Raw genomic sequence first — 26,116 nt, forward strand, 5'->3', positions numbered from 1 at the left:
TCTATTAGTGCTCTCGCTGCTGCAGCATGTCGTTTTGCTCCAACACTCCAGGTGTCGCTAGTGTGAATACGTTCATTCCAGTCCGTCAAAACAGTGGTAAATGAAGTGCTTCTCTGTTGTTGTACTGAACTTCGCTGCAGTGTTAGGACTTTTCACTCCTGCTTTTGCAATAATGTCCGCCGAGCGTCTCGCTAAAATCCCTGAGGTTGATTTAGATGCCAACGGCGTCTTCAAATACGTCCTCATACGGGTGCACAGCAAAGACGATGAATCGTATGTTGATATTGTGAGAGGATACGCATGGGCCGAGTATCATGGTAGGGATACATTCAATAGTTTGAATGAATGACAGGTGTTGTGCACATTTATTGAATGCAATTGGTTTTGAATGTTAGAAAATAAATTAATAAAGCTGTAGTTGAATGGCAGCTGCCAAATGTTGATGCAAACTTAATATCCTAAAACATTGTATTTAGGGGAAATACTGGGCCAATATCCAATCTCTTGGTTTTGATGCTGTTTGAAGCCTTTTTTTTATCAATGTAAGATTAAATTTTGATTAGATAAATTCACCCATTGACTTACACTGGTGTTATGAAGTTATTTGTCTTTTAAGAATCTTTTATTTTAACAATTTTTCTAAAGCAACCTTTTCTAAATTTGATTCGGTATTTTAGAGACAAACACAAGACAGTCTCCATCTGCAGAAACAGCCAGTGAATGAATCTTTTTCAATGAACTGATTCAAAAGATTCGCATCACTGGGAGAAATAGATTGTTTAGCAGATTTGATTGTGATTGGTCTCCTTTTTTGCATATTGCTTTGTGATTGGTCTTTTATTTTTTACAACAATTAATCATCTATTTTCCATATTACTATTATTTTCTCTTTCTTCCTCTGTATTAGGTTTTCAACTTTTCTAGCTTATATTTTACTAACGTTTTTACTGCAGAAAAGCACTTGAGTTTGTTTAAATACAAAATGGTTTATTAGTCTTTCGAGATATGTATTACAGTTTTTAGGAACTTTCTCCACACATTTGATTGGAGAACAAAAGTTTCTTTGTGTCTAGCTACAAAACCTTCATAACATTTTATCTCCTCAAGCTGATATCTATGACCGTGTGACCGGAGAACTGGAGAGAGGTGGAGGAGTGGATTGTGAATGTCTCGGAGGTGGAAGAATCAAACATGACAGTGCCGCAAAAAAGATCCACGTCTACGGTTATTCCATGGTACGCGTGATGTTCTAATGATAAACAGTTTATATTCCTTTAATTTGATTATCCAGTAATCAGTTCATCTTTTTTTCAGGGATTTGGGAGAGCAAAGCATTCTGTTTCCACAGAGAAGATAAAAACCCATTACCCAGACTATGAGGTGACCTGGGCGGATGAAGGGTATTGAATGGGTTAAATGACAGCTGCGTATAAGGACGCTATTTCAGACCTACCTGTCTTAACGTAGCGTTCAAGTCTTGATGTGCCAAGGCTGAGAAAGAACAGAACTTTAATAGATTTCTAACATGGATGGATGGGTAAGACATTTACTACAAAACTAAAGGAGAGGCCATCCTCATTATGTTTGATTGGTTTTAACTCCATGTGTAACACATGGCAACAAAGAGAAAGAGAAAGGAATGCAGTTATGTTTATGGCCATTGGTCTTTAAATATAGGAAATGATTAAATAAAGCAGGTTAAGTACTTTATCCAAACCATTAAAAGTTATATAGTGACATCCAGAGTCCAGAGAAATGCGCTTAGAAATTTCCAGAACTGTTATTCATTCAAGTTGGAAGAAATGTTTGTATATGTCACAATGAGGGAACTATCTTGTTAAAGCAAATTACCGTGCTTAACTAAAACATATAAAATATAGTGATTTACAGAAAACAAACAGAAGTGGATTGCACAACAACATTTAATAAATTTGCCTCTAGTACTGCATCTTTTGTCATTTTCTTTATTTCTTATTTCTTTGCTTATCTGTCAAGGTTTACCCTAGAAAGGGTTTACAGTTTGCTACAATTAGTAAGACCAGAATGTGCCGTTCATTTTAGCTAAATAGTAACATTGTCAAATGAAGTATCTGGTGTTGAGGACAAATTAAACTGAACTGTCTGTGCTGCATATTTTCATAAGGGCAGAGCAGCAGGTCAAGTTAATAACTTCATATGTGGCAGGACGGTGCTTTTGCTCACTACGCAGAAAAAGAGCTCTTGTTCTGGTGTCTCACACTGAATTTCTGTCAGAGGGGTGAGATCTGGTGTTTCTATTTATTTATGTTAACGTTCTCAAGTCAGTTCTTACTTTATGCTACTATCTACACTATATTCTTAGTTTATACAATCTCTGGAATTTTACCTCATTGATTTCCTGAATGTTTAAGAATTATCATGTGTATGTGGGAATGCAGCCTCATATCTGACATTTGTGTATCAGAGACCTTAGACTGTGCACTATGTGTGATTACTAAAAGACAGACCTTTGTGACTTGAACAAGAGGAAATTTAGAAATCCAAGTGTTTTTAATGTCTTTAAGCCTAAACTCAGACTTAATTGGACTTTCAATCACTTGCAGCATAATTTAATTGTTTCTTGAGCAGCAAATCATCATATTAGAAGGATTTCTGAAGGATCATATTTCACTGAAGACTGGAGTAATGCTGCTGAAAATTCAGTTTTGCCTTCGCTGGAATAAATTGCATTTTAAAATGTATTAAAATAGATAGGTCATGTTTATATGTTGAATGTTCATATTACAGTTTTTACATTATTTATGATCAAATAAATGCAGCCAAGAGACTTATTTAAAAAAAAAAAATCTAACTGATCCCAAAGGTTTGAATGGTGGTATATGGAGGAAAGAAAATAAAAAAATCTTATGTTTGCCCAAAGTTCATTCAGCCACTTTGCTTTAAATAACTTGAACATTATTTTAAATTAATTTATTAGTTTATTTAAACCCCTCAAATGGAGTTGTTTTTTCTTGTAAATACAAAATTCAATGTGATTTTTATGAAACATTTTATTTATGAAATATTTTATAAGTGTTTTGTTCAGTCTGAATTAAATGGATAATTGCTCAAAGCTTTCATAACGTCTCTGTAATAGTATAGTAATAGAAGTGTCATATGGTTGTGGATATTATACAACTGTGAAAGGCCAATCATGTGTCTTCATCATTTCTCATATTACCTAGCTGTGGCTCTGGAGCGAAACGACTGCAGCAGCTCTCCAGAAGACAGATGTGATTTTGTTTGTGAATGCTGAGATTGTAGTGATGAGCAAGAATGTGGTAAGACACCGAATGTCTATGTTCATACCTTCTGGTTATTGTATTTATGTGTCCTTTTCATGAGATTTGTCCTGTCCCCTTTATTGATTGAATGTTAGGTTATCAGGGACGGGAATTTGTGTGTGATTTTGAGCATGAGGTGAAGTGTGGATGGACTGTATAGTCAGGTGAAGGTGGGTACGTGTGGCAGAGAGGGAACACGCTCCCTGACAGCAGGCCGTCCTCTGACTACACCTCTGGCACTTCCACAGGTACATGATAATTCAGCTTACCCTTCCTGCAGGAGTTCTTTATATTTATAAAGCATTTCCAAATCCAGTGATAGAATGATTTACTAAATACACACTTAAACTGAATTCTAAGCCGTTGCAGTTTAACTCAAACGTTCTTTTTTTTTTTAATAAACAATTTGGATTAAAATTTAGAATGTATGAAGAAAAAATACACTACTGTTTTTTTCATTCTCTTATTCAGAAAGGATGGATTGAATTGATCGAAAGTGAAATCATCATTGATTATGATAATAAATGTTTATTGATCACCAAAACAGCATATTACTATAAATAAAAATTGATATTAAAGACTGGACATGTAATGGAAAATTCAGCTTTGCCATCAAAGGAATAAATTACATTGTAAAATATATTTTTAAAAAACATTATATATATACAAAACACAAAAACATTAAAAAAAAAAAAATCTTACTGACCCCAAACTGCTGAACAGTACTTTATATTTGAGGTGATATAATTGGTTATAATTATATTTTATTTATTAAATTTTTGTCTGCTTTAGTTAATTGAATTTTACTTGCATCTTTAATAATTATACAAAAATTGCAAAATGGTGTTTAAAATAGTTTTGTTTAGAAATGTTTCAGTTATTTCTATTCATAAAGGTTAGCTAATGCATTAGTTATGATAACTAATAATTAACTTTTTTACAGCGTTTATTAATCATTGCACATTTAAGGTTAATGTTAATATCTGCATATAATATCTGCCAATTAATAATTCTTACTTGTTCTTAATACATTTACCAATGCTAATTTATACAAATTTAAGTTTTAAATATATTAATATATGTATATATATATTTTTTTTTTCAGTAGCAGACCATCTGATTTAATAAACACCTAGTCATATCTGTCTGTCTGTCTTTCTTTCTTTCATCTTTTTTTTCTTATCTCTTTCTTTCTCAGGTAGGAGTCTGGCGGTGGATATGTGGGACACTTCACTGCGAGGTCTTTCTGGACGTCTCCTCTCAGTCAGACAGTATAGTTACTCAGAGCACTGTCTGTCCTTCTTCTACAAGCTCTATGGGCCAAACACAGGTGGATCTGAACACCTTATTCCCAGCTTCATAAAACATTAGTTTATTTAATCTGTGAGCATAAGGTCCTACAGCTTATGCAGAGTAACTGATTCAAACATTACACTTCATTATAATTAATTTGTTTCATCTTCGCTTTCCCAGGCGCTCTCAGTGTAAAACTGCTATTTGCTGATGGCTCAGAAGAGCTTCTGTGGATGCGCAGCGGTGCCCATGGTAACGTTTGGCATGAGGGCCATTGCTCTGTGCCTCCTCAGCTCACCGCTTTCCAGGTGCACACAAAAGTTGTTTACACGCCTAAAGGATAATTGTCAGCGAAAGCACTAGAAAAACACATAATGACTTTGTGAATGGCCCCAGATAATGGCTTACAAGATTATTAGTGAATCAACTGACTACATTAAGCATCTTATGACTGTAAAAGGGGATGTTTAACATTTTTATTATTAATCATTTTATTATTATTATTAATCTTCTTATCCTCGTTTTTTCTTCTGCCTCTCTTTATCTCTCATATGTAGCTGGTGTTTGAGGCCATTCGCTCCGGTTTTGATGGTCAGTTGGCTTTAGATGATGTTGCGTTTATGGCAGGACCATGTTCTTTGCCTACTATGTGCTCGTTTGAGAGTCAGACTTGTGGCTACACCAGTTCTGGAAGAGCCAGGTGGATACACCAAAGTTGGGCTTCAACAGAAATTGGACCCAAGACGGACCACAGCCTGGAGACAGAAAATGGTTAGAGAAATTTGAGACATTGAGTGTTTTGATCAAACACTTTTGCATTCAGTGTTTTTGCGTCTCATTTGCTAACTGCTCACAATCCACCTCAAATGAATAGTTCACCTAAAAAAACTATTGGGTGTTTTTTAAAATTTACTCATTACATCACTTTCTCACCAATGGATCCTCTGCAGTGAATGGGTGCCGTCAGAATGAGAGTCCAACCAGCTGATACAAACATCAAAATAATCCACTCCAGTCCATCAATTAACTTCTTATGAATTGAAAAGATGCGTGTTAGTAATAAACAATTAATAAGATGTTAATTGAAGGACAGGAGTTGTGTGAATTACTTGTAGATTGTTGTGGTGTTTTTATCAGCTGTTTGGACTCTTTCTGACGGCACCCATTCACTGCAGAAGATCCATTGGTGAGGAAGTGATGTAATGCTAAATTTCTCCAGAACAAACTTATTTACATCTTAGATGACCTGAGGGTGAGTAGTACATCTTCAGAAAATGTTTATTTTTGGGTGAACTATTCCTGTAACCTCTTTTTACCATGTTTTCTGTTGTTGCTGTATTAGTTCAAATGAATGGTATGTTGTGACCAGGTATCTACATGCTGGCCCGCAGCAGTTCTGGCGTCCTTCCTGAGGGCAGTGTGACCACCTTGACTTCCCCTGTGCGTAGAGGTTTGTCTCACACTGAATGTCTACACTTCTGGTACCATACAGGAGGAGAAAAACCAGGTAAGAGAACATTATCTCATAAGTGTGTGTACAACTATTCATTCGCAGGTTAAAACAGTATATGTGTCCCCACACAGGCATGCTGAATGTCTATGTAAAGCCAACTGATGGAAAAGGATACAGCTATTCTCCAGTAGCATCAGGCAGGGACATGCTTGGCGTCATGGCCAAGGCAATATCAGCTGGCATGGGGATTGGCAAGTGATCTGATGCAGTGGCGGACTGGCCATCTGGAGCACCGGGTGTTTGCTTATTATTTGTGATCAATTATTAATAATGGTCTTTATTATTGGTATAATGGTTCTCAGTTAAAGAACAGCATTTATTTGAAATATAAGTACTTTATAATAAGTGTAAATATCTTTACTGTCACTTAAATCAATATAATGCAACCTTGTTGAAGAAAAATATATATTTATATTTTTTAATCTTACCCAAGACTGAATGGTATCACATTTTCCACAAAAATATGTAGCAGCACAACAGTTTTCAACATTCATAATTATCAGAAATGTTTCTTGAGCAGCAAATCAGCATATTAGAATTATTTCTGAAGGATCATGTGACACTGAAGACTGGAGTAATGATGCTGAAAATTCAGCTTTGATCACAGAAATACATTATTTTACTATATATTCACATAAAAGACAGCTATTTTAAATTGTAACATTATATATTTCACAGTACTGTTTACTGTATTTTTCATGATCAAAATAATTTGTATACTCTTTTCCACAATTGGAGCTCTATTCCTTAAAATGATAGATGTCAAGCTCCTGCAAAAGGACAAATACTGTATATGATGACCAATAGAAAGACACCATAAAAACAGTCCGCATTCTGCACAATTCAAGTCTTAGACGATCCCAGAGCATTGTGTCATATGGACTGATAATATAGGTATTTAACTTTAGTGATTTTAAACTGTCCCTCGTAAAAATGATTTACTATTCGCCATATATACAAAGACAAATTATAATGTAAAGAAATGTGCTGGTCATTTATGGTGTGTTGCGGACTGCTCTGTGCCAAAAAGTCCAGGGCCACTTTTTGGCCCCAGTCCGCCCCTGATCTGATGCCTTGCCTTGTTTCATATTATAATGCAGTGAATTGTAATTTTGTTAGTTTATTGTGTTTAATAAAAGGTCTGAGTGTGAGGTTTTATGTATTTTTGGAATTCAGCTGGAGTTCGAGGTGAAAGGTGAAGGAGACCTATTCAGTTTTATTGCCATTGATGACATCACCTACTCGACACACAGCTGCCCCACAACAGGTCAATCAAAATTCACACCATTTACTTTCTCAAAACCCGTTCATGTTCTTATTCTGAATGAATCAGTGCATGTTCATCTTCAAAGATCTTCATAATCTTGCTCTGCCCTTAACAACTTTCACCAAATACCTCTTATTTTTGAACCCTTCCTGTTTACCTAACTATAAATCACTTTTCGTGGTCCAATTATTTCTTTTTTGATCAAATCAAGCCCCATCCTATTTTTTGGTCTTGTTGAATATTGGAAGTAAATGGGTAGTCAACATTTCATGCAGAAGTTAAATTTATTTAATTCATTATTCTTAATAATCTGTATTAATAAAAAATATGTGAATGAATGCATATAAATATATATATATATATATATATATATATTATTCATATTCTACTTTTAAAATCATTAATAATGTTGTACTTTATTATTACAATATATAAAATGTCTTAGATTGTTTATATAATTTTTTTGTGTTGTAATAATTGTTATTTGCATTATGTGTTTCAGATAGCGTCTGTGATTTCGAGAAAGGTCTGTGTGGTTGGTCCAACACTCAGAACCCATCTGTAGACTTGTTAGACTGGGACCTGACCAGTGTGTAAGCTGAGAAGTTCTACAGCACACCACCATATGACCACACACTATACACAGAAGAAGGTGATTTGTGCTCTGAGCTCATAAAGAAAGTTTTTGTCACCAGCTCCTTTTTGAGGAACTAGATGTAATTTAGTCTCCTTTCTGACTCTAGGGCACTTCTTTGTCCTTCCTAACTCCCAGCGTGACACCTCTAACCACAATGCCTGGCTGCTGAGCCCTCACCTGGCACCAACCAAGGGAACCTGTCTGAGCTTTTGGGTTTATCAGCCAACCATGTGTATGTATAAATGAATTTATATCATCTATATGGTTAGTTTTAGTTGTTTATTACCTAAGTTGTTTAGCATGTCAGTGACCAAGTTTGTTCAGAAGTTTGGAATCATGAAGGTTTTTTTTTTTTTTTTTTTTAAGAAATTAGTAATTCTATTCGGCAAGGATGCATTAAAATGGATAAAAGTTACATTTATAATGTTACAAAAGTTTTCCATTTCAAATGAATTATGTTCTTTTGTATTTTATATTGACATATTCAATATTAAGCAGCACAACTGTTTTCTCAAATCAGCATATTAGAATGAAGGATCATGTAATACTGAAGACTGGAGTAATGGCTGCTGAAAATTCAGCGTTGATTCTATTTTGATTTATTCAAATAGAAAACAGCAATTTGAGCATAAGAGATTTTTTTTTTCAAAAGAATACATTCTTATCAACCTAAACTTCTAACATATTTGTCAAAAGGTCTCTCTGGCGATTATACACCATACTTTTCCTTAAAACTAGCATCCCGCTATTACATACCCTGTAAAATGCCCTGTTAGTCACTTTGGATTTAATTTATTAATGATTATTATATTTATTTCGTGGTGCAGATGACACTGAACTCAGTGTGGAAGCTGTCTGAAGGGACCAGACATGAATTGCTGATGCTGGATGAGGGAGGTGGAAACTGGAAACACTTCAATGTCAATATCACCTCAGAAATCGAGTACCAGGTTACCAAACCCAACTGTACTTCATTTGAGTTATAATTTGAGTGTGATTATACTGATTGTCTGTGTTTTAACGGGAGGCAGATTGTATTAGAGGGATTTAAAGGAGAGAAGGGTGTTCTTGCCTTGGATGACATACGCTATACAGTTGGAGTGAACTGTGCTGAGCAGAAGACAGACCAAAGTAAGAGTTCTTCTGGTAGCGAGATTTAGTTTACTTTTGAGTTATTTATATTTTATGTATTCTTGTTACCATCATACCTATAATTCTGTGTGAACATGAATGTGTGAAAACTTTATATTTAGTGAAATCTTTATATATATATATTTTCAGCCTCATCTGACAACACAGGAACCATTGTGGCCTCTGTTATTGTCCTCATTGTGCTCTTAGTGTTTCTCGCTGCCTTGCTGGTGCTCTACCCGAGGACCAAACATAAAGCCAATGCTTTACTACAGGAATCAAAAGTATCTCATATAAACTGCATTGGCTTTGGCAATGACATGTATGAATCTGGAAATGCTGTAAGTTATCTGGCTATATATGGTCTTGTTTTGTGTTGAAGGGATTCAGACATTATTTACTCATCACCCTTGTATTCCAAACCTGTACTTAATTTCTGTCGTGGAGCACAAAAATATACTTTTTATGTTTGGTTTACACTAAATGTACGTATTGTATGGCTTTAGAAGTCATGATGAGGGCTTAAGAAGTCACATAGATACTGTTATGGAGTTTTTGCATCATTTCTGAAGCTTGAAAGCTCTAGTCACCATTTATTGTATTTGCATGGAAAAGAACAACCAGTATAGTCTTCAGAACTTCACGTTTTGTGTTCCACAGATGAAAGAAAGTCATATTGGTTTACAATGATCTCTAATAATATAAACTGCTCTCTAAAATGTCAATATCATTTTGTTGTTTGCTTGTTTACAGGAACGTATGGAGGGGGTGAATGAAAATACAGGACTGTAGGAGTTTGTTGTGGTGACTTTGCCACCAACTGGCAGCCTTTTCAGTAAAACGGTCGACATCACAACAGGAGAACTGCTTGTGTCGCTGTGGCAGGACTAGCCCAGTCATAACACATGCCAAAACATACCACACGATGTAGAGTTATCTTTACTAAGAGTGAAATATTGGGGTCAAATAACTTAAGTAATTTTACTCAACTGGTGATACAGTCATTGGCTATTCTATATGCCATCACAGAATATAAATGAACGTCTTCAAACAAGTACACCAATCCAATATAATGTAATTTAATATATGATCTACAATAAACAGAACAGCAGCGTAAATAAAAAGCAAACAATCAACAAGACCTGTGGTGACCATGATGTATATTGTAAGTGGTTTGGGTTCACCATGGCCATCATTGAGAAAGATGTAACTAGTGGATGGTCATTCAACTTAATGGATTCTCTCTATTACAGAAAAACAGGTTCGCACTGAAGAATGCACTGAATTTTCAAGGGTACAATGCATTGTTTTTGCTATGGGAGAAGTGAAAAGTGAAGTAAATTAACCATTTGAGGTGTTGAGTATTGTTCCATAACAAACTTTGTATTGTATTCCCATTCTGCATATGAAAATGTAACATTAAACTGATAATTTATTAAAAAAGTGTCTCATCTGCAATTAATAGGAATATTATAGATAGATAGATAGATAGATAGATAGATAGATAGATAGATAGATAGATAGATAGATAGATAGATAGATAGATATGACTAGGTGTTTATTAAATCAGATTGCTACTGAAATTTTATATATATATATATAATATATATATATATATATATCTCGTATATATATATATATATACGAGAAACAAATATATATATACGAGAAAAAATATAAAAAAATAAAGTTGCGGGGTTTTTTGTAGATATGTCGTGAAAAGCGCCTATAATACCACAGTAAATGTTGCTGTCAGCTTAGTTTACATATTCAAGAGGGACACAAAGGGCGCCATAATCGAGGAATGTATTTTATAAAATAAACATTGTGAATATAACAAACATTTTATATAATGATGACATATTTTCTTTTCGAACTCGACACTACAGACAGACCCGAAACCGAATTACGGCGTCTCTTAGCAACGGCGATGTCTCCACAGCAACATCCTCCCAATCCGTCTGTCGAAGAGCTAATTTACAGTAGGGTAATTCAAGCCACAAAATCCTCACGCTACGTCAACATTAAAAGATGAAAAGCTTTGCTGTGTTCAAAATTAAAGGTCGGATTATAAAACCAAAGAATATCGCTGTTTATGAATTGTTTTTGAGACGTGACTCTCATGGAGGGGTAACAGGCACGACCGCGTGACAGTGATGCTGTGACTAAATTCACTATTATCTATCCGTGCAACCTGCATTGCTGTGCAAAACCCTGTCAGATAGCGAATACTTGCTCTTACCGCCAGGATGGACCCCGGTGTGCTCATATTCTTACTTTACGTTATGATAGCCCACGAGCTGGTGTGTGGACTGATGCAGTACAGGAAACAAGCAGCCAAACCTCACAAACGCCTAATGTGGTGCTCCAGGTAATGCGTTTTTATGTGTATTTTACCTCACAAATTTGCTAAAAATGTCACTTAAGTTAACTAAATTTGGCCAACCTCTTGCTGGGACACTCACAAATATAAAAAGAGTTAGCCTGTATGCCTTAAATGTCTTGTAAGTGACCTAAATTAATATTACTTAATTTGACTGAAGCAACTTTAATTGTATATTAATCTTCACAGTGTTCACTTTTCTGTAAAATCAGTCTCTATATAGAAGTATTTGAGTAAAACACTAACATTTTGCTTTTAAAACAACAGAAGCTAATTGAATATCTGCATGTTTCTATGCTTTAATAACTGTATGGTCTTTATACCCACAGTTCCCGTGTCTGTCATGGAACATGGAGAGTCAGTAGCCAGCCGGTGCGGACAAGGAGACGAGACTTGAAGAAAACTGGACGTATTGTCAGGAAAGCGTGACACGAGGGCCGCTGTGCATATATGATCCATAAATGTGGTTTATAATCATCCTTTCTGCACTTTGATCAACCACTGATGCTATGCTAGACCGCTCACTGCCAGTTCATGATTATATCATTTCAACTGTGATGCTCAAAGTTTACAGTTTTCCTATTAACTGTCATTGTGGACATCGTGAGACGTTCATTTCTAGCTATAGTTCACCTAGAAATTGAAATTCTGTCATCATTTACCCTCGTTGTCGTTGCAAACGTCTGAGAAATGTAGAAAAATGTAATAACTGTTTTTTTCTGCAGTTACAATGCTTCGAAATAGACACAAACAGCAAGTGATCCAAGTTTTCTGAAGCCACATGATAGCTGTGCATGAGGAGCAAACCATTTTTTGTGTTTCACAGAGAAAAGAAAGTAAGTCAGACATTTGGAATAACATAAGTGTGAGAAAACAATGGCAGAATTTTAATTTATGAGTGAACTAATCTTTGAAGAATGTTTGTAGAACCGGATTTTTTGCTAGTGATTTGAAAGCTGCTATTTTTACCTAAATTTGATATGAGATGTGGTAGCCAAACACAAAGTTCAGTCACAAGCAGAGGTGATTCAAGATCTCTTATCACATTTACAATGTAATATCACTGTGCACTTGAGTATGGAAATAAATCCCATTTAATCTACATCACTTTTGATGAAAATCATCTGCTGAATTTCAGAACGTGATTTATATGTTTCTTGTTCAATTTGTTGTTTCTGCCCTTATTACATTTTGTAAATGAATGGCAAATTCTTGTTTTGGATGTGACAAGTCAAGTGTATGTGCAAGTTCACACTAAACCTGTGTACCCAACTGTGTATTGAGGTTCATTAAATGTGCATTTTAGCATCAGCTATATTGTAGTGATATTTTTGAAGGTGAGGTGTCATCGTATCAGCAGGTTTGGGATTTATAGTGTTTAGCAAGCACTGTCATATGTTTCAATATTGAACCACTTAGCATTTTCAAATATTCATTTTTGATCTGCCACATCATAAAGATTTTAACTCGCTCTTTAAAAGGACAGTGCGTGCAAAAAATGAAAATTTGCTGAAAATGTACTTAATTTGAACAGATTTGGAGAAATTTAGCATTACATCACTGCTCACCAGCGGCTCCACTGCAGCGAATGGGTGCCGTCGGAGCGTCTAAACTGCTGATAAAAGCATCATAATAATCCACACAACTCCATCAGTTCATGTCTTGTGAACTAAAAAACTGCATATTTGTAAAAAACAAATCCACCATTTAGACATTTTTAACTTCAAACCATTGCTTCCAGCTAAAATATGAGTTCTCTATAATATTGCTAAATCCATTGGAAAGTTATCTTGTCTGAATTAGGACAGAAATATGCACGGATCAAATCAAACAATTTTAAACAAATATGTTGGTGGATTTTGTGAGAGGACAACAGAGGATGGATTTTTTCACAGGAGGAAGTGTTGTTATGGATTATGGACTGGTACTGTGTTTTGGCCAGAAGCAATGGTTTAAAGTTAAAATGCCTTACTGATGGATTTGTTCCTTACAAACACAAGATGTTGATTAATGGACTGGAGAGGTGTGGATTATTGTTTTTTTTCCGCTGTTTGGACTCTCATTCTGACGGCACCCATTTACTGCAGAAAATCTTTTGTTGGTAAGCAAGTGACGTAATGCTATATTTCTCTCTGTTCTGGTTCCTTTAACAGGTAAGGCAGTTCATGTGATTGTGATTTGCCTAAATTTAGTTTTACTTTTGCTCTTCTTTGTCTTGATAATCTCATAAACATTATCAAGATCCAACCACAACAACACAAGAATGCAGATGGGTCAGAAAAACTGGTTACATGAAAGGTTGCATGTCATCATCTTTATCTTCTCTCATATTTCCTTTTCTTCTCTGCCAGTAAATTCCTTTTTTGCACTACAGTTATTAAGGTGTCTTGGGAGGACAGGTTATATGTTCTAATGATTTGGCCAAATGTGGACACCCAAACAAAACTACTGGCATTAAAAGAGAAGTGACCATGCATAACAGCCTATACTCTTCTGGGGGGCCTTTCTATTGAACGTTGGAACATGGCATGGGAGATTTGCTTTCATTCAAACACAAAAGCATCAGTAAAGTTGGGTGACGAAGTTTGGCATCCCAGAAGTGTTCAGCGGGGTTCAGATTTTTGTCTTGTTTACCAGTACATATAACATTCTTAAATCAAGACACATTTAAATGACCTAAGATATTAAGATAAGTCTTGTTTTCTGAAAAATGTCAAAATGTGTTTTCTTAAAACAAGAAAAAATATCCCATCAGTTGGGTAAGAAAAATAAATGTAATTTATTTTCTTACTCCACTGACAGATTTTATTTATTTACTTTATTTTTAAGCATAAAGTCATTTAATTTCTGAAGTCATTTTGCTTCTCAAGTAAATGTGTATTTATATGTGTATTTAGTACATTTAATTTAATTGTTTATTTTATTTTTATTATTATTTTAGATATTTCCACTGGAAAATATGACAAAAAATAATTTTTGCAGTGCAGTTTTTTTTTTAATATAGCCATTTACATCTAAATCTGTGGCTTTTTTTTTAGGGGTATGTAAGGCTTCAACCATTGATCCTAAGACAAAGATTGTAGCTGATACTAGACTTTGCATTTAGCTTGACTTGTTTTAGTTTGTTTATTTTTAGCTGCAAATATCTTCAACATGTTGCTTATGCCAGTTTTGCTTGTTTGCAGGGTGTATACTTTAATGGACTACACACTATTTTTGAGGCCTGCTAAAATGATTAGTGCGTCTATGTACTAAGATGCAAACGGGCAGTTTCTATTTAAATCACAAAAGCTGTTTTTGCTTCATCAAATAAATAGTCAGGTTATTTACATCAATGACTATTTCAGCAGGTTTGGGACTCTTGTGTGTTTGTTGGGACATCAGAGGCTAATTGGACTGTAAAAAGCTCTGTGCTTTCTTTGTGCTGATGTTTCTTTGCAGTGGAAAAAAAATCTCTCAGTAAGTATAGCGTGTAATTGAGTGTTCAGGGGAGCTGAGGTAAGAAAATCATTGAGTAGGTTTATTTCTCCCTGAACACGCTGGTCATGCACAAGTCTCTAATATTGCCTCAAGAGACATTAGACTCGATAACAAAGTGATGCATTCCAACAAACAATCAATGAATCACTGATTTTTTTAAAGCCATTGTAACAGCAGTTCAGATGGTTTAGCTGAACAGGTTTTATGTGTTCAATGTGTAATGACTCATATTGTTTTGGTATCTCAGGTGAGGGAAGGATAGAAATCATGCATGCTATCTACGTCACACCTCTATACAACATAACCTCAGTGACAGGCTGCCTTAAATTTGACTGTTTAAGTGAACCGCGTTTCAGTCTTCATATGAAGTGGAGCCAAATATACACCTCTGAGTAAGTCATCTTTGATTGTTACATTTAATATGGTACATTAATGAGCACTGAAATTTAGTTTGCTTGTTATTCATTGCAATCAATGAAAATGTAATAATTCTCTGAACCTCTCCAGGTTCATTGCTTACTGTAAATCTGTTCCAGTATGTCTTACGTGTCAGACAGCTCTAGTCTGAACAAGGCCCTGCGGCAACAATACCTCAGTCTGCCCCAGGGAACCTTCTGCCAGGTCACTTACGTCTGGATCGATGGCTCTGGAGAGGGTCTGCGTAACAAGACTCGAACCATGGATTCAGAGCCAAAGAGCATTGCTGGTAGCAAAGCATTAACTGCTATCACTTTCTTTATCTTGAACATTTTAGTTGTTCTTATTTAGTTTTTGTTGTTGTTGTTCTTTGACAGACCTACCAGAATGGAATTTCGATGGTTCCAGCACAGGTCAGTCTGAAGGACACAACAGTGACATGCTATTGATTCCGGTCTGCATGTTTAGGGACCCCTTCCTCTTGGACCCGAACAAACTGGTGCTATGTGAGGTGCTCAAGCACACCCAAGAACCTGCAGGTAAAATTTTTCCACTATAGAAATGATATTAGATCAGTTAAAAAAATATGGAAAAATAAAAGACAATCAATTTTTTTGAATTCTAAAATACAACAACTTTGAAATCATCTCAGTGCCGCTTTTGGAAAATGATTTATTATATGTTTTTTAAAGTCAAAGCAACAAGTATAGCTGGTGAGTCACATTTGCATTCTTCCCAGCATACACTGGGGCATAAATAATTAATATGGTTACACTGTTTAACTTTTATTTTGAAAAGTTAAAAATGTGCAGAGATTAATTTGAGTTATAAAATTGCTCATATGAAGTGAAGTGAAGTGAAGTGACATACTGCCAAGTATGGTGACCCATACTCGGAATTCGTGCTCTGCATTTAACCCATCCAACATGCACACACACAGCAGTGAACACACACACATGATGATACAAATTTAACTTGTGTAGAACTAACAAACAAAATTGTTTCTTTTAGAATCAAACCACCGTAACCGCTGTAACAAGGTCATGGAGATGGTCAAAGACCTTCACCCCTGGTTTGGAATGGAGCAGGAATATACTCTCCTAGGAGTGGATGGACACCCTTATGGCTGGCCCAGACTTGGATTCCCCAAACCACAAGGTTAAATCTTGTATCAAGCTGCTGTAAAATCATTTTTGAATGCCACACATTGTAAAATGTTCCTCCTACCTTAAAGATATCACAGAAATCTGTGTTATGAGGTTCTTTGTAATCACCGAAAAAGAATCTGGATGCAGGCCATGTTAAATCAAAAAACACTTTCTGTTTAGGTTGGTTAGCTGACATGGCTTTGGATTTTGGAGAGATGTGTGGTTGAAGAGCAATGGAATATAAGAAAACAGTCACTTACAGAACATTAACACCAGTGGTACATTAATAGAGAGTTCCTGTATCTTCCTCTATTGTTTTTTTACACTATAGGGATTAAAACAAAAAAGGGGGGGAAGTGGTGTGTGGCCAAGTATGGTGACCCATACTCGGAATTTGTTCTCTCCATTTAACCCATCCAAGTGTACACACAGTAGTGAACATACACCTGGAGCAGTGGGCAGCCATTGCTGCGGCGCCCGGGGAGCAGTTGGGAGTTCGGTGCCTTGCCCAAGGGTCTCACCTCAGTCGTGGTATTGAGGGTGGAGAGAGTGTTGGTTATTCACTCCCCCACCTACAATCCCTGCCGGACCTGAGACTCAAACCCACGACCTTTGGGTTACAAGTCCAACTCTCTCTCCATTAGGCCACGCAAAATCCATTAGTTCATGCAAAAACGAAAAATTCTTCAGTAGAACAAAATAGAAGTTTTGTAGAATTTTCATCTGCTGTCTTGCACACAAAATAAAGGCTTCAAGCTCCAAAAAAGGCAATTTTTTGTTCCATAAGGTTTCAAAAGACTTGCGTGTGTGAAATTTTTATTTTTATATTCATGTTTCATTTTTATGTGTCTGATCGTACAGCATGGCAGTATTTGTTCTAAATGTTGTGTCTCTTTTCTGTCAGGTCCGTATTACTGCAGTGTTGGTGCTGACAGAGCTTTTGGCAGAGACATTGTGGAGTGTCATTATAAAGCCTGTCTGTATGCCGGCATCAAAATCAGTGGCACTAACGCAGAGGTCATGCCCTCTCAGGTAACTACCGTTACATTATAGTTATTAGACATTGTGTTCTGGATGGCCATTCTGGATAGTTTGCTCTGTCTGCAGTGGGAGTTCCAGGTGGGTCCATGTGAAGGAATTGAGATGGGAGATCATCTATGGATGTCACGTTTCCTGCTCCACAGGGTGTGTGAAGACTTTGGAGTGGTGGCCACCCTGGATCCAAAACCCATGACAGGAGACTGGAACGGAACTGGTTGCCACATTAATGTGAGCACAGTGCAAATGAGAGAACAAGGAGGAATTGAGTATGTACTGAGTTATGCACACACTCATAAGTCATAAAAGATTAAAACATCAAACAAACAGAGTGTTAAACCCATTCACACTAAGAACGCTAACTATATTTGCGTCCACACCAACACATGATAAAGTTCTGTTTATTATAAGCACATGCTGCAGTTTTATTGTCTGTCGCTTTTAATGCTCAAGCTCTTTAAATCAGGATGGATTCTGATTGGCTGTAGTTTTTATCATCCATCAGATGGAAATAAATTGTTCTTATAGTGATTACAATGATTATTTTTCCTCTCTGTCGTTATCATTACAGTTGTGGTGTGAACTTCAAATACAGTTATATTCGTCCTTGGTGTGAACTGTGTTTGTTCATGTTATCTGACCGCCATGATTTTTTTCTCTCCATCAGGTACATTGAGAAAGCCATCGAGAAGCTGAGCAAGCGTCATGCAGAGCATATTCGTGCCTATGACCCACACGGTGGAGAAGATAACAAACGCCGCCTCACGGGTCGCCACGAGACTGCCAGCATCCATGATTTCTCAGCAGGTGTTGCTAACCGTGGGGCCAGTATCCGTATCCCTCGTCAGGTGGGTCAGGATAAATGCGGTTACTTTGAGGACCGTCGTCCTGCTGCCAACTGTGACCCATATGCCGTGACCTGCGTAATGGCTATCACATGCATGCTGGAAGAGGGGGAAGATGCCCATGAACTTGAATAACACACTTTTGGAAACTAATAATTGTGTCGAATATTAGATAAAGGGCACTTTAACCTATTATAATTGTTATTTTTGTCCTTAAATCATACTCTATACATATTAAACTCTTCTACTGAAAGGAATGTTTTATGACATGATTTGCAGGTAAATTTGATATGTTGTACTGAATGATCATACACCAACCTGTTTCTGTGCACAATAGATTACATTAGAACCTGACTGGGATTAACAATTTATTCTCTTCCTGTCTTTCTACCTTCACACAAACAGAATTCAAAAGACTGCATTCCAAGTTAATTGCAACAACAATGCAGATGGTTTTGGCGAACTGGTTTTTATAATAGCCAAATTTTCAAGGGTTCACATTTTACTCAAATGAAGCCACATAGTACACATGAAACACATCACAGTAATAGGTAGGTTTGAGCAGTCATATGTAGAAAAGCTATTTATTTAAAAATACAGTAAAAGCAGTAATATTGTGGAAATATTGTTAGAATTAATTAATATATATATATATATATATATATATATATATATACTGAGGACTAAGGACACCTGCACATGTAGTATTTACAGATAAATGCATCTTGTTTAGATTTAAAACTGTGGAGTCTATTAATAATAGATTAGGTGTTTTTGCAGTATGAATAAATGTACGCATTTATACACTCACATATACTGTATATATACCCTGAGGAGACAAAACAGTCATAGCTGAAGCGAATGTCATTGTTCATCTCCTAACAAGGCCACATATTAAGATTTGAGGACCTCCTTCAGGTGACAGTCAAAATGATTTATGTGGATCTGTTTAGCTATTCATCTGTTCAAGAAAAGCCATCCATATTTTTGTTTGGTTTTGTTGCATTAGATCTGCTCCGGTATGTCTTACTTATCTGACAGCTCGCGTCTTAATATTGAGTCGGTCCCCTCTTTGCAGCAATAAGAGCTCCCACTTTTCTGGGAAGGCTTTCCACAACGTTTTGGAATTTCTGCCCAGAGTATTTGTGAGGTCAGGCACTGATGTTAGACCAGAAGGCATGGCTCCAAATTTCCACTTCATCCCAAAGGTGTTTGATAGGGTTGAGGTCAGGGCACTATGTGGGCCAGTCAAGTTTTTCCACATCAAATGTCCATCCAACCATCTCTTTTTGGACCTTGCTTTGTGCTCTGGGGCAGGCATGCTGGAATAAAAAATGGGCCTTTCCTGAACTATTCCCACAAAGTTGGATGCATAGCATTGTCCAAAAAGTCTGAATATTTGGAGTTCCAAGGCGGTCCATGTGAAGGAGTAGAGATGGGAGATCATCATCTATGGATGGCACGTTTCCTGCACCACAGGGTGTGTGAAGACTTTAGAGTGGTGGCCACCCACAGGAGACTGGAATGGACCCGGTTGCCACATCAATGTGAGCACAGTGAAAATGAGAGAACAAGGAGAGAGGAATTGAGTATGTACTTAATTGCATACACACACACTAATCAGAGAAAAAAAGTTATGTTGCTATGTAATCATCAATGTGGACTGAATACTATCACTGTTGACTAATCAGAATTAAGCTATTTTCTTTTAATGTGCGAGACTTCTGATTCATTAGAAGAATAACAAATTGTAGTCAAAACGCCAAAACTTTTTACACTATAAACCAATGTGTATGATTTTGATAATAAATTAAGATAATATGACAACAAATAACTAGGCTACTATTTGTAACATCAAGCAGCATGACAGTTTTTGTAGGCCTACATGTAAAATAACAGGTAGTTCTTGAAAATCAGAGTGGATAATAAAACATTATCTGGAATCTGTGTAATATGTAAATCAGTGTCAATTGGTTTGATTGCTGTTCTTTTGGATGTCCATAAGGGGGCGTAATAGGCAAGTGTTTAGAACTCAGTAACGCTTCGAATAAGCCTAGTAGAAATGTGGGTAACACTTCATTTTAAGGTGTCCTTGTTACACGTTACATGCACTGTAATTACAATTAATTATGCATAATTACATCGAAGTATCCCTAAGCCAAACCCTAATCCTAAACCTAACCATGTAGTTAACTAATATTACTCAGTAGCCTACTTAAATGTATAATTACACTGGAACAAGGACACCTTAAAATAAAGTGTAACCGAAATAGTTATGTTATTGATTGGTACGCACTATTATCTGTTACAAAGGTTTGTTTTTTACTCAAATACAAGTACAAGTACTAAATTGTCTATTTTGCACATTGTCTATTTTGTATATTTGTATTTAATTATTTTTATTATCTGTGTCTTGTCTTGTCACTGTCATTCTGTCGCACTGTGGAGCATACCTGGCAATAAAGCTCATTCTGATTCTGATTCTGAAATGTTTTCATACCTTAATTTTATTAATCATTATTTTTAGCCTTGTGTTCCAGTAAAATGTCTATAATCCATAAAACAAAACTTAAGGATCTGACAGTAGATGTTCATAATGCTTGTTGCTCCGTGTATTAAATCATATTAGATGATAATGTTGGTTACTAGCACTGACTTTCTACCTCTTTCACACAAGTGTATTAGAACAAAAAAACAATTTGACAATTATTTTAAATATTGTGTGATGTTAATAAAATTGTTATTTCTTATTTAATTTGGACTACACAAAGAAAAAAAAAGAAGGAGGGGGATGCTGATGTCAGCATGCACAGGAGATGGGTTTAAAGTGGCTTCTATTTTCAGAGGATGAGTGATGTGTGGAGCGCAGGAGTGTGTTCAGTCCCCATCATGAGGTGAATTTATTATTCCCAGAACAATGGCAGAAGGGATGTCTGTTCAGTTTTATCAATGCTTGTGTCGCCAGACAGATGGAGGTATGGATTTTTGCTGTTTTCCTGGTTGGTTATGGAGAATGTTTGCACATTTACATCACAGCACTATGTGGCTCAGAGATGTGACACTCGGTTTTTTCTTTTAGTTATTCAAAAATACACAAACTCAATGCTGTTCATACAGAATATAGCCTATTTCTTGAATACACCTCATCTATAAGTAACATTTTCACATTCTAAGTAACTATGATATTTTTGAGGTGCTTCAAAAGTCACAAATATGCATATGGTGTAATCAAGAAAATATAATTTGGCATCATAATTTTGATTATTATTATTTATAATAGGCCTATAAATGATTATAAAACACTGCTTTTTGATATATATATATATATATAGAGAGAGAGAGAGAGAGAGAGAGAGAGAGCATTCAAATGAAATATTAAACACATTATGTCATCAATACTATTATTTGAAACAACCATGGGGAGTCTGACTGTCCTGATGACGTCAGCGCTTGTGGATGGGCGGAGAGATGAGAGCCGCAGGTGGGACGTGAAACTGGCCGCTTTTAGACGTCGATCTCATTTTCCTTGAGTGCTTGAGTGGTGCTTCTGAACGACATGGGGAAGCTTCAGGAATTCGAGGTTACTTTCACTAATAACAAAGTGGTCTACAACCCCGGGGAATCCATATCAGGAACTGTGAGAATTAAAACAAGCCACTCCTTACAGTTTAAAGGTAAGCAACATTGTGTACTATCTGACAAATGCTTACAATAGGAAAAAATTATTTGCATGGACAGCACAGCTTGTAAGCTTTCGGGTTTCCCCGTTCAAGTAAAATTAGGGTGTTAAAATAATGCATGTCAACATGGATGTGTTGCATGTTGACATTCAGCATCCGTAGCTGCTCCATTTTATATACAGTACAGTACTGGTTCATATATATGAATATTTATGTGAAATAGGAGCTGTGATAGTTAGGCATTAACGTCTACGCGCTTGCATTCAGGAACATCAGTGGACATCCTGTTTCTCGTGTGTTGCTGGTTTCGCTTCGATTGCACAATCACACCCGAGCCACTTCTGGACAGTGGTGGTGGAAGCACGTTGTATATCGTGTGCGTTTCAACAAGTGTGTTTTGATGTTTGTCATCACTTGATTTCCATCTTTAAACGTCCACAAGTGAGTGTACCTTCAGAACTGACAGGCGAGAAGATCCTAGCGTTCCGCGACGCGCGTCTGCTGACCAGCTAAACGCAAGTGTACTCTAACCAAACACGAAAGAACGCTTGAATGACCGCTAATGATCGCAGCCATGTTTTTCAAGAAGTTAACAGAATTATGGCAGTGGTTTGGTCATATGAACCTCACGCATAATGCTGACATGTTTAAAGTCGTCATAAATGTGCGATACATTCAGTGGCTCGAGTTAAATTTCGGTAGTAGGCCAGTGCCTTGTGGCATCCCTAAACACTTAGTTTACTGTCAAATGTCTCTTAAATTAAATGTGTTGTGATATGTAACAGTATGCTAAATAATAACAGTATTTATGTTTTGATACTCTCAAGCGGCCGCACAACTAATGCTCTGTTTGCAAGCATTCAATGTAACTCATTTATAATTAACTTTTGTCGTTACCTAAATGAAAATGGGGTTTAAGCATTATGTAATAATGTATAAAATCCACTCATAAACATAGCCTATACATACCTCACCCCGTCTCAAAACCTTTGTCTTTGCTTAGGGGCCTTACCAACTTAACAAGGGGACCCAACAACTCCCTTAAGTTAATAAAACGTCTAAAAGAAAAGTTATTATTGTGAGAAAATCAACACCTCCGGCAACCCACTCCCCACTAACCACAATTTTGCATATTGCTGGTCATTGGGGAAAGAGATAAGAAAGTAGGTTAGACAAGGTGCTTTTCACACTGTGAATGTGTACAAAGAATGCATTGTAAGTGTTTTCACTGAATGGTTGGGTTTTAGTGTGTAGGCGAGACTCACGGATTGACACGCGAGAGAAAGAAAGAGATTTCGATGAAACAACTTTATTATTTTCCCTTGCACTGTTACATGCACATTTGAGACTGTTTTGATATATGAAGTTGATGTGCTTTTATACTCAATTCTAGGACCCCACCCTTATTGTGACACTTATGAAAAATGATCTGTGCGCTGAACGCTCTGTGGTTATGTTTCTGTTCCTCTCAGTTTTTCCTGTTAACAGCGAGAACATCCCTCTTTGCGTTTGATCATGCTGTGGATTGGCACAATGTTTTTTGCCTGCTGTAGTGTTTATCAGTGGAATGTGTGAGAGATGACACCACTATTATAAGGTATGATAAGGTCATGTGACCGGTATGATAAGTCATTCTCTGCTGGTACTTTAATTCATTAGGTCTTCCTGCAGTTCCAATGTAAGTACTTTGGGAATTGGCTCGGAGCACCCTTCACTTTGACTTAATGTGGAAAAAGCTCCTCTAATGTGGCAGACATTGTGCATTAGAATAACAAAACTGCTAGCCGATTTGAATCGTGGGTAACCTTTTTTAAAGTCATAGTTCATCCAATATGTAAATTCTGTCATCATTTACTTGCCTTCATTAATTTAAACCTGCACAACTTTAAGTTCTTGAACACAGAAAAAGGAGATATTCTCTAACATCTTCTTTTGTGTTCCCTAGAAGTACATCTTATTGTTTTTTGAACTTAATGAGGTTAAGAAAAATTACCAAAAAAATTATTTCTGTCTTTTCCTGTATTAAAACTTGTTTCTCATCAATGTCATATTATACTGCCAAGAATAGACCTGGATATTTTCTTCAGAATCTTGCTGCAAAGTGGAGGACGTGATACAGCCGTGCTTTTCAATCCACATTGCTCAGTATATTTTACTGAAAAGCAGCTGACTCATGCTTTGGCTTTCTTAACTGTCTCTTTTTAGTCTGGACACTTTGATAAGCAGTCCTATCATGGAACTGATGAGCATGAGAGACTGGCATTTTTTTTAGCCTTGTCCCATGTAACTTATTGGATGAAAATAAAAAGCATGACATGAATATTAAAGCGTGAGTCTCTTTCAATGCAGAGACACCCTCCTGTTGAAAGACGTTCTCTTATTTACATCACACCCCTTGTTCAGTGTATAGGGTTACTGGTCGACAGACTGAACAGGCAAGACAGTCTCAGCTTTGGCAGAAGTCATGTATAATCCCTCGAAACTATGAAAGAAGGGCTTTAGCCTGGTTTTAATCAGTCAGTTACAGAAACTCTAAAGAAGACATGATTGCTTAAATCTCAAATAGAAGCACTCTGTACAGTCTAGAAGTACATTAAAGGGATAATTCACCCAAAAATTTAATTCTGCCATCATTCACTCACGCTCATGTCGTTCCAAACCTCTTAGAGTTGCCGGTAGCCACTGACTTCCACAGTATTTTTCCCCTACTATGAAAGTCAATGGTTACTTGTTTGACTTCTTTAAAATATCTTCTTTTGTGTTCAGCAGAAGAAAGCAGTGCATACAGGTTTCAAATAACTTGAGGGTGAGTAAATTATGACAGAATTTTCATTTTTGGATGAACTCTCCCTGAACTATGAAGTTTTTCTTTTGACCCTTTGAGATCTGTGTGATTTGTGGAGAGAAAATATCCTTAGTGTACATTAACATTAAGTGTCATTTACATTAAGTCATTTTGCAGACGCTTTTATCCAAAGCGACTTACAATTGGGGGATAAAGCGATTCTTCTTAAAAAGGCAAGACACAGGAAGTGCTCGTAATACCAAGTTTCAGGCATTGTTCAAATAAGTACAAGCTAGAAAGTGAAGGAATAAATAGATAAAGAGATAGACAAAGTTTTTTTTTTAATTTAGGGTGAAGAGATTAGTTTTCAGCTGTCGCTTGAAAATTGTCAGGGATTCAACATTCCAGATAGGGGTGGGAAGATCATTCCACCAGTCAGGAATGGTGAACGAGAATGTTCTGGAAAGTGATTTTGAGCCTCTCTGTGACGGTACCACGAGGCGTCGTTCACTGACGGATCTTAGACTTCTGGATGGGATGCAGATTCGTAATAGTGAATGGAAGTAGGAGGGTGCTGAGCCTGTGGCTGTTCTATATGCAAGCATCAATGTCTTGAACTTGATGCGAGGCTCAACCGGGAGCCAGTGCAGGGAGACAAAGAGAGGTGTGACATGGGCCCTTTTGGGTTCATTGAAGACCAGTCATGCCGCTGCATTCTGAATAATTTCTTAAGGTTTGATTGTGCATGATAGAAGTCCAGCCAGAAGAGCATTGCAGTAGTCCAGCCTAAAAATGACAAGGGCCTGGACAAGAAGTTGTGCATCATGCTCCGTTAGAAAGGGTCTGATCTTTCTGATGTTGTGCAGTGAAAACCTGCAAGATCGATCAGTTTTTGCAATGTGGTCTTTGAAGGTCAGTTAGTTATCAAAGATTACACCAAGATTTCTGACCGAAGTTGATGGGGTAGTTGCAGAAGAACCTAGTTGGATGGTGAAATCCTGCTGTAGAGTCAGAGTGGCAGGGAAGACAAGAAGCTCAGTCTTTGCCAGGTTGAGCTGTTGGTGATGTTCTTTCATCCATGCCGAGATGTCCGCCAGGCAGCCTGAGATCAGTGCAGCTACCGTTGGATCATCTGGTTGAAATAAGAGATAGAGCTGTGTGTCATCAGCATAGCATTGGTAGGAGAAGCCATGTGCC

General features: G+C 36.7%; 3 protein-coding genes and 1 pseudogene across 10 annotated transcripts in view; all 4 read left to right on the forward strand.

The window, feature by feature from the left end:
* The first annotated feature begins 77 nt into the window (after positions 1–77).
* On the forward strand, positions 78–3,301 carry LOC306862788 (14 kDa phosphohistidine phosphatase-like). 2 transcript variants are annotated; one of them, XR_013783606.1, is made up of 4 exons: positions 88–317; positions 1,108–1,235; positions 1,315–1,537; positions 3,204–3,301. XR_013783606.1 is itself a non-coding variant. In XM_079405780.1 (3 exons), the coding sequence occupies exons 1-3, from the start codon at positions 101–103 to the stop codon at positions 1,405–1,407; spliced, it is 438 nt and encodes a 145-aa protein (XP_079261906.1). In that variant the 5' UTR covers positions 78–100; the 3' UTR covers positions 1,408–1,893. The 2 variants fall into 2 exon arrangements, 1 of the variants encoding a protein (XP_079261906.1); XM_079405780.1 differs by lacking the exon at positions 3,204–3,301 and having other exon boundaries at positions 78–317; positions 1,315–1,893.
* Positions 3,285–10,580, forward strand: LOC306862674 (apical endosomal glycoprotein-like; annotated as a pseudogene). The gene is made up of 14 exons (XR_013786087.1): positions 3,285–3,299; positions 3,463–3,550; positions 4,501–4,632; positions 4,776–4,903; positions 5,153–5,366; positions 5,965–6,102; positions 6,180–6,303; positions 7,285–7,375; positions 7,878–8,027; positions 8,119–8,244; positions 8,840–8,962; positions 9,044–9,143; positions 9,294–9,484; positions 9,897–10,580. The product of XR_013786087.1 is annotated as an apical endosomal glycoprotein-like (transcript).
* Positions 10,581–15,297: 4,717 nt separating this feature from the next.
* On the forward strand, positions 15,298–18,816 carry LOC306861991 (glutamine synthetase-like). Of its 2 annotated transcripts, none has more exons than XM_079404555.1 (7): positions 15,298–15,398; positions 15,543–15,712; positions 15,801–15,962; positions 16,435–16,581; positions 17,476–17,603; positions 17,679–17,878; positions 18,277–18,816. In XM_079404555.1, the coding sequence occupies exons 1-7, from the start codon at positions 15,370–15,372 to the stop codon at positions 18,587–18,589; spliced, it is 1,149 nt and encodes a 382-aa protein (XP_079260681.1). In that variant the 5' UTR covers positions 15,298–15,369; the 3' UTR covers positions 18,590–18,816. The 2 variants fall into 2 exon arrangements, with proteins under 2 accessions (XP_079260681.1, XP_079260682.1); XM_079404556.1 differs by having other exon boundaries at positions 15,300–15,398; positions 15,514–15,712.
* Positions 18,817–21,919: 3,103 nt separating this feature from the next.
* arrdc1b (arrestin domain containing 1b) overlaps positions 21,920–26,116 on the forward strand; it is a 33,460-nt gene continuing 29,263 nt past the window's right edge. Inside the window, exon 1 of one of the 5 annotated variants that reach the window (XM_079404709.1) lies at positions 21,920–22,128. In XM_079404709.1, the coding sequence (XP_079260835.1) occupies positions 22,011–22,128 (118 nt within the window). In that variant the 5' untranslated portion in view covers positions 21,920–22,010. Of the gene's footprint in view, positions 22,129–22,387; positions 22,650–26,116 lie in introns of those variants that run through there. The other 4 variants (XM_079404711.1, XM_079404713.1, XM_079404710.1 and 1 more) reach the window with 4 other exon arrangements.

This window comes from Barbus barbus, assembly GCF_936440315.1.
Source record: "Barbus barbus genome assembly, chromosome: 43".
Taxonomy (NCBI): domain Eukaryota; kingdom Metazoa; phylum Chordata; class Actinopteri; order Cypriniformes; family Cyprinidae; genus Barbus; species Barbus barbus.

Excerpts from the sequence above, each read along its gene's own strand:
- LOC306862788 (XM_079405780.1), top strand. The coding sequence starts at position 101 with ATGAAGTGCTTCTCTGTTGTTGTACTGAACTTCGCTGCAGTGTTAGGA. Across the intron at positions 318-1,107 it reads CGCATGGGCCGAGTATCATG|CTGATATCTATGACCGTGTG; the intron begins GTAGGGATACAT and ends TATCTCCTCAAG. Across the intron at positions 1,236-1,314 it reads ACGTCTACGGTTATTCCATG|GGATTTGGGAGAGCAAAGCA; the intron begins GTACGCGTGATG and ends TCTTTTTTTCAG.
- LOC306861991 (XM_079404555.1), top strand. The coding sequence starts at position 15,370 with ATGAAGTGGAGCCAAATATACACCTCTGA. Across the intron at positions 15,963-16,434 it reads GCACACCCAAGAACCTGCAG|AATCAAACCACCGTAACCGC; the intron begins GTAAAATTTTTC and ends TGTTTCTTTTAG. Across the intron at positions 17,879-18,276 it reads AGAGAACAAGGAGGAATTGA|GTACATTGAGAAAGCCATCG; the intron begins GTATGTACTGAG and ends TCTCTCCATCAG.